The sequence below is a fragment of the Ascaphus truei genome, unplaced genomic scaffold (genome assembly GCF_040206685.1).
Source record: "Ascaphus truei isolate aAscTru1 unplaced genomic scaffold, aAscTru1.hap1 HAP1_SCAFFOLD_593, whole genome shotgun sequence".
Lineage (NCBI taxonomy): Eukaryota > Metazoa > Chordata > Amphibia > Anura > Ascaphidae > Ascaphus > Ascaphus truei.
The window spans coordinates 1-7,500 of record NW_027456926.1 but is presented as its reverse complement, the minus strand read 5'-3'; the positions used below and the strand labels follow the sequence as shown (position 1 = coordinate 7,500).

Here is a 7,500-nt window from a genome sequence, read left to right as displayed (position 1 = left end):
ATGTAACCCCCCCCCATGTCTTCCCCCCCCCCCTAGCACTAAAGAGGATCGACCTGCATGTGAATTACCAGTCGGGCCCCCTGCTGGCGGTGGAAACAGCCTCCGGGCTGGCTCTGCGCTGGCGGGCCCATGGCCTGCCCCTGCGGACCACCAAGACGATGGCCTCCGACCTCCACTACGAGGCGGCTCACCTGGCGGGGATCAGCGGGGGCCCCCACACGGTGGTGGTCGTGACGGCCTGGGCTCACTTCACCACCTACCCAGTCGGGGTCTACGTGTGGCGGTTGCGCAGGCTGCGCCGGGCCATAGGGTCTCTGCTCCTCCGAAGCCCCCAGACCACGGTGCTCATCAAGTCGGCCAACACGGGCTACAAGTCGGTGTACGGCAGCGACTGGCTGTCCTTGCAGCTGGACAACCTGCTGAGGGCGGCCTTCGAAGGGACGGGGGTCACCGTGCTGGACGCCTGGGGCATGACGTCCTGCCACTACCTCCCCGATAACATCCACCCGGGGCCGCCCGTCGTCAGGAACGAGGTGGACCTCATGCTGTCCTACATCTGCCCCCGGTGAAGTTGGGACAGGGTGTCGCTGACATCTCCTGTGAGCCACATCACCGCCACCCTACCGATCTCTCCTGTGGGGATTGGCGGGTGGAAGGGACATAGTGACATGGGCTGGCATGCCTATCTGGACAGGGACTGGCATGGGTAAGGGGACAAGGTGACGGACTGGTGTGTATAAGGTCTAGGAGTACAGAGCCTGGCATCCGAGTGGCACAGGGGTATAGCCTGGTGCGTGTTGGCCTGGAGCAGGAGATAAAGATACTGGCACCTCTACAGCTGGCACTGGGGATACAGCCTGGCACCCATAGGGTGGCACTGGAGATAGAGCCGGGCACCTCTAGGTAGCAGCCTGGCACTGGAGATGCACAGCGTGGCACATCTAGGGTGGCACGGGATACAGAGCCTGGCATGTCTAGGGTGGCACGGAATACAGACCCTGGCACGTTAAGGGCTGGCACAGGGGACTACGAGTCTGGCACATCAAGGACTGGCACAGGGGATACAGAGCCTGGCACGTTAAGGGCTGGCACAGGGGACTACGAGTCTGGCACATCAAGGACTGGCACGGGTACAGAGCCTGGCACCTTTAGGACTGGCACAGGGGATACAGAGCCTGGCACGTTAAGGGCTGGCACAGGGGACTAAGAGTCTGGCACATCAAGGACTGGCACAGGGGATACAGACCCTGGCACGTTAAGGGCTGGCACAGGGGACTAAGAGTCTGGCACATCAAGGACTGGCACAGGGGATACAGAGCCTGGCACGTTACGGGCTGGCACAGGGGACTACGAGTCTGGCACATCAAGGACTGGCACGGGTACAGAGCCTGGCACCTTTAGGGCTGACACAGGGATACAGAGCCTGGCACCTGTAGGGCTGACACAGGGATACACGCCTGGCACCTTTAGGGCTGACACAAGGATACAGAGCCTGGCACCTCTAGGGCTGACACAGGGATACACAGCCTGGCACCTTTAGGGCTGACACAGGGATACAGAGCCTGGCACCTTTAGGGCTGACACAGGGATACACAGCCTGGCACCTTTAGGGCTGACACAGGGATACAGAGCCTGGCACCTCTACGGCTGACACAGGGATACAGAGCCTGGCACCTCTAGGGCTGACACAGGGATACACAGCCTGGCACCTCTATGGCTGACACGGGTACAGAGCCTGGCACATCTAGGGCTGACACGGGTACAGTGCCTGGCACCTCTAGGGCTGGAGTCTTGGCATAATGTTGATGTTCTGTGTTCTCTTTCTCTCCCCCCTCCTCTCACTCTCTTCCCCTCTCTCACTTCTCCCCCTCTTTGCAGAGTTCTTCCTCCCCCTCCTCCTCTCACTCTCTGCTCCTCTCTCACACTCCTTCCCTCTCCTCCCTCCCTCTCTCCTCTCCCTGTCTCTCCCTCTTCGCAGAGTTCTTCCTCGATCTCCTCCTCCTCCCTCTCACTGTCCTCTCTCTCTTTAGGTTCTTCCTCACCTCCTATCTCGCCTCCCCCCCCCCACTTTCCCTCTCTCCCTCCCCTTCTCGCCCTCTCTCTCACTTCCCCCTCACCTTCTCTCCTTCCTCCCCCACTCGCCCTCTCTCTACTTCCGCCCCCACTAGCCGCTCACCCCCCTCTATCGCCTGCCTCCTCGCCCTCCGCTCGCCCTCTCTCGCACCCCCACATTGTCCTCTCCCTCACTCCACCCCACTTGCCCTCTCTCCCCCCCACCACTCGCCCTCTCCTTCCCCCCCCCACTCACCCTCTCCTTCCCCCCCCACTCACCCTCCCTCACTCCCCCCCCCCCGCCTTCTCAGACTCCCACCTCACCCCCTCTCTCTCCTTCCCCATCCACTCGATCTCTCTTCTTCCTCCCCCCCATAGGATTACTCCTCCCCCCCCCCCATACTGAACCCCCTTGTATATAATTATTTGTTCTACATTGACGAAACACCCGGGTCAGACCCCAGTGAATTGTTGTTACACCTCACGGGTAGGGTTACCGCTGACCTTCCTGTTATGTCACGGTTATTAATGTCTAGAGATTAAACGTTACGTTTGACCCTTTCTTGACATTCTTGCTTTGGGGGTTCAGCAGAAAGCCTGTTCTGTTCTCCCTACGCCCCGCGTCGGCCAATAGGAAACCGTGATGTCACCCGGTGGACCATTTAAAAGCGCAGGAGATACCGGCGCCCCCTACGGGAGGTAAGAATCTCTGAAAGCAGGGGGGGGTTCCCGGGGCTGAAATTAGCCGGTGGTTCCCCCCTCCGTAGACCCCCCCCCCCCCCACCTGGCTTCAATCCTATAACATAAAAATAAATAAAATGGCTGCACGGAAAAACATAGATTGTAAGCTCACCTGGTCAGGCACTGCGTCTGTAACAAGCCTGGGCGCGCAATACCGGCATTGTGACGCGTGTTGAGCCCCGCTGGGAGAAAAGCGCTGCAGGAGATAAAGTTCCTGTAATATAATGTGGTAACCTTATAAATTAATTATATCCATGTGAGGGACGTCTTGGTTTTTTTGGGATGTCGGCTTAAATATCTCGGGAAAGACGTCAAACTTCGAGCGTATGAATATTAGAGGAGCAATTTTTAACAAGAGGGTTGCAGCTGGGGGTCTCCGGAGTTTCAGCTTCGGGGACCCCCGGCTTCCCGAGATACAGATCTCCGAAGGGGGGGGGGGGGCGCCGGTATCTCTCCAACGTTGAAAGCTCCCGCGTCAGGTGAGCCAATAGGAAGTTCGCACCTGATGACATCACGGCTTCCTGTTGGCTGAAATTAATGGGGTTCAACGTGTCGGAAACACCCCCCCCCCCCGCTTCAATCCTACGTACAGTATAAATTCGCCACACCAAAAAAAAAAAAAAAAGCGCCAGATTAAATTGTCGCAAGTATCGTAACAAAGTTAAAACAAAACAGACATCTGGTCCGTGCTGCGAGGATGAGAAACGGAAGTGGTTACGCAGTGGTGGGAAAAAGAAAGCGCACCAACTGAGTTCCGTGGTTTTACACATCGGGACATAATAACAATCATCTGTTCCTTAGCAGGTCTTAAAATTAGGTAAATACAACCTCAGATGAACAACAATAACAACACATGACATATTACACCGTGTGTGTGTGTGTGTGTGTGTGTGTGTGTGTGTGTACACATGACATATTACACCGCGTCGTGATTTATTTAACAACAATAAAGCCAAAATGGAGAAGCCATGTGTGAAAAACTAAGTACACCTTATGATTCAATAGCTTGTAGAACCACCTTTAGCAGCAATAACTTGAAGCAATCGTTTTCTGTATGACTTTATCAGTCTCTCACATCGTTGTGGAGGAATTTTCGCCCACTCTTCTTTACAACGTTGCTTCAGTTCATTGAGGTTTGTGGGCATTTGTTTATGCACAGCTCTCTTAAGGTCCCGCCACAGCATTTTAATCGGGTTGAGGTCTGGACTTTGACTGGGCCATTGCAACACATTGATTCTTTTCTTTTTCAGCCATTCTGTTGTAGATTTGCTGGTGTGCTTGGGATCATTGCCCTGTTGCATGACCCAATTTCGGACAAGCTTTAGCTGTCGGACAGATGGCCTCACATTTTACTCTAAAATACTTTGGTATACAGAGGAGTTCATGGTCGACTCAATGACAGCAAGGTTCCCAGGTCCTGTGACTGCAAAACAAGCCCAAATCATCACCCCTCCACCACCGTGCTTGACAGTTGGTATGAGGTGTTTGTGCTGATATGCTGTGTTTTGTTTTTTACCGAACATGGCGCTGTTCATTATGGCCAAACATCTCCACTGTGGTCTCGTCTGTCCAAAGGACATTGTTCCAGAAGTCTTGTGGTTTGTTCAGATGCAACTTTGCAAACCTAAGCCGTGCTGCCATGTTCTTTTTAGAGAGAAGAGGCTTTCTCCTGGCAACTCTTCCAAACAGACCATACGTGTTCACTCTTTTTGTAATTGTACTGTCATGAACTTTAACATTTAACATGCTAACTGAGGCCTGTAGAGTCTGAGATGTAACTTGGTTTTTTTGCAATTTCTCTGAGCATTGCACGGTCTGACCCTGGGGTGAATTTGCTGGGACGTCCACTCCTGGGAAGATTGGCAACTGTCTTGAATGTTTTCCACTTTTGAAAAATCTTTCTCACTGTAGAATGATGGACTTTAAATTGTTTGGAAATGGCTTTATAATCCTTCCCAGATTGATGGGCAGCAACAATTGCTTCTCTAAGATCATTGCTGATGTCTTTCCTCCTTGGCATTGTGTTAACACACACCTGAATGCCCCAGACCAGCAAACTGCTAAAACTTCAGCTTTTATAGAGGTGGTCACACTTGCTGATGATCAATTAATCAAGGGCATTTGATTAGCAGCACCTGTCTGCTACTTAGCATCTTAATATCCTATGGAAGCAGTAAGGGTGTACAGGCAGTCCTCGGTTATCCGACACAATGCGTTACTCAAAATGGCGTTTGATAGCGAAACGTTGTAAAGCGAAACACGTTTTCCCATAGGAACACTGTTTAAATGAAAGGTACCGTTCCTGAAGGCATTTTTTTTTTATAACTTGTATTTTTTATTTTTGTGAAAATACAGCATATATACATCTTATTTCCAGTACTGTGACATGCATTATTCATATCTCTTATGTATGGTAGCTGAACACAAACATTGTCATCAAAACAGAGTTATAAGCAACGACATAAACTTAAATAATAAATAATCATAAAGTAAAATTAGGTGGGGGGGGGAAGAGGAGGAGGGGGAGAGGAAGGGTGGGAGGCCGCGGCTCTGATCAACGCCTCAGGGACCGATGTCTGGATTAATTTGTTGCTGCTGGGTGAGCTACTCCATTACCGGAGAACGCATCTAACTACTATTAAAGCAAAACGGTGGATCTCTCCACCCCAGGGATGTCTGTCTGAGCCAGCCAAGGCGTCCAGACTTTTAGGAAATTTTCGCCAGTGTCATTGACTAAACTTGTCAATTTTTCCATCTGGCATACGAACCAAATTCTATTCCGGATTTTGGGGGTAACAGGAATTTCACTTTGTTTCCATAATGCTGCAATCTCAGGATATCCCCCTGAGAAAGGTCCCATTCTGTAGGACCGAAACGTTGGGTTTCTGGATGTATTTTTGCTTTCACTAATACACTTTGATTTTCAACATTGAGTGCTGTCTCTTGTTTACCAATTCTTGGAACGGTAACGTATAACTATATATATATATATATATATATATATAGGCAATACGATACCGTGTGTGAGACGAATATCAAGAGGCAGCACTCCAAAGGATGGTCAAAAAAGCTTTGTATTTTAAGACATCATAACCAACGTTTCGGTCCTACATGCGGGACCTTTGTCAAGGTGAAGTGGATATATATATATACAGTATATTACAACAAGAAAAGCATCGTTATGAAGAAGCACACGGGCATACCAAGGAAGTGATAACAATACAAATTTATTACTGTGGGTTAAAAACAAGGGGAGACAATTAAGAGAGGAGGGGGGCTCACGTCTACCAAACATGTGTTCCTAGAGGCAAAGGTACATAAATGAGGCAAATTAAACAGCAAGAGTAATCAACAACATAGGCAGCGCTAAATCAAGCACGCGTATATATATATCATTACACAAACTGCAGATTTGTGCGCATACCCGCCTAGGGGAGATGGCTGTGGTTGAAAAATAATAGCTGCAAAAAATGGTGGCAGTAATTGCCCAAGTATTAAAGATGTGAATACATCACCATTCAAAGCATAGGTGTCACAGGCCAAAAGGAAACTAGCCAAAGCCTCCTGTGACGGAAAGAGGTAGGGTCCCATATATATATACACACCAATTCTTGGAGTCAGGAAGGAATTAATTTTTCCCCTTAATGGGGTTTTTTTGTTTGCCTTCCTCTGGATCAATAAGTAAGTATAGATATAGGAGAAAGTATCTGTTGTCTAAATTTAGCATAGGTTGAACATGATGGACGTATGTCTTTTTTCAACCTCATCTACTATGTAACTATGTAACTACTATGTAACTATGTAACATATACACACACACACACACACACACACACACAACGTTGCAAAGCATCCTAAGAGCGTTGGATAAGCCGTTTTGGCGTTGTAAAAATGAACACAGGTATGCATTGCACAGCGTTGGATAAGCCATTCGTTGTAAAACGAGGACTTGCCTGTACTTAGTTTTTCACACACGGCTTCTCCATTTTGGCTTTATTTTCGTTAAATAAATCCTGACGCGGTGTAATATGTCACATGTGTTGTTGTTCATCTGAGGTCGTATTTACCTAATTTTAAGACCTGCTAAGTGTAACGGGTTTTCCCCCCCCAATCGCAGATTACACTGTGTGGGTGCAGGAACATACAAGGTTACTCAGGTGTGGTGCATTACCTGTTGGCTCACAGGAGGGCTGAGCTTCCGCCACGGGGAACCTGGGGTAATTATACTAGGGGTGATCACTTACAACATCTTCTCGGTACAGCGCCTCCACCTGCGATGGCTCCCACCAGAGGGAGAGTGGTTCCTCGCAGGACAATCACAATAATAATCACGTAGACAGCATGTATATTAACTATATGACTTTACTAACATGCATAACAACTCATCACATTCATAATGACCTGTGTCCCTCTCACGAGGAGACACTAACCGCGACGTCTCGCCAGACGCTTCCCCAACACCAGGTGATCCTACCCAGTGTCCCGAGGATCCCCACCCAATGTCCCGCACTCTTGCAGAGAGTCAATGGGTGACTGCGCAGTCACTATTTAAGCTAAGGGCCCGTTGGAGCACTTGTGTATCAGATAGTACCTGCCGAGCACTCCCGTGCCCGGATCTCCAACTGGCTTCACAAAGGATCAGTCGCAGGATGGCGTCATCTGATCCTCAACCGTCCTCCTTGCACGCGGACCGCCAGGGCGGTCCCA

At 50.0% G+C, this 7,500-nt stretch overlaps 1 protein-coding gene across 7 annotated transcripts in view; it reads left to right on the top strand.

Moving 5' to 3' along the window:
• The window catches only part of LOC142485410 (NXPE family member 3-like), a 124,678-nt gene extending 122,065 nt beyond the window's left edge, over positions 1 to 2,613 (top strand). For all 7 annotated transcript variants that reach the window (XM_075584426.1, XM_075584428.1, XM_075584430.1 and 4 more), the window contains exon 6: positions 37 to 2,613. In XM_075584426.1, the coding sequence (XP_075440541.1) occupies positions 37 to 569 (533 nt within the window). In that variant the 3' untranslated portion in view covers positions 570 to 2,613. The remainder of the gene's footprint in view (positions 1 to 36) is intronic.
• The last annotated feature ends 4,887 nt before the right edge of the window (positions 2,614 to 7,500 follow it).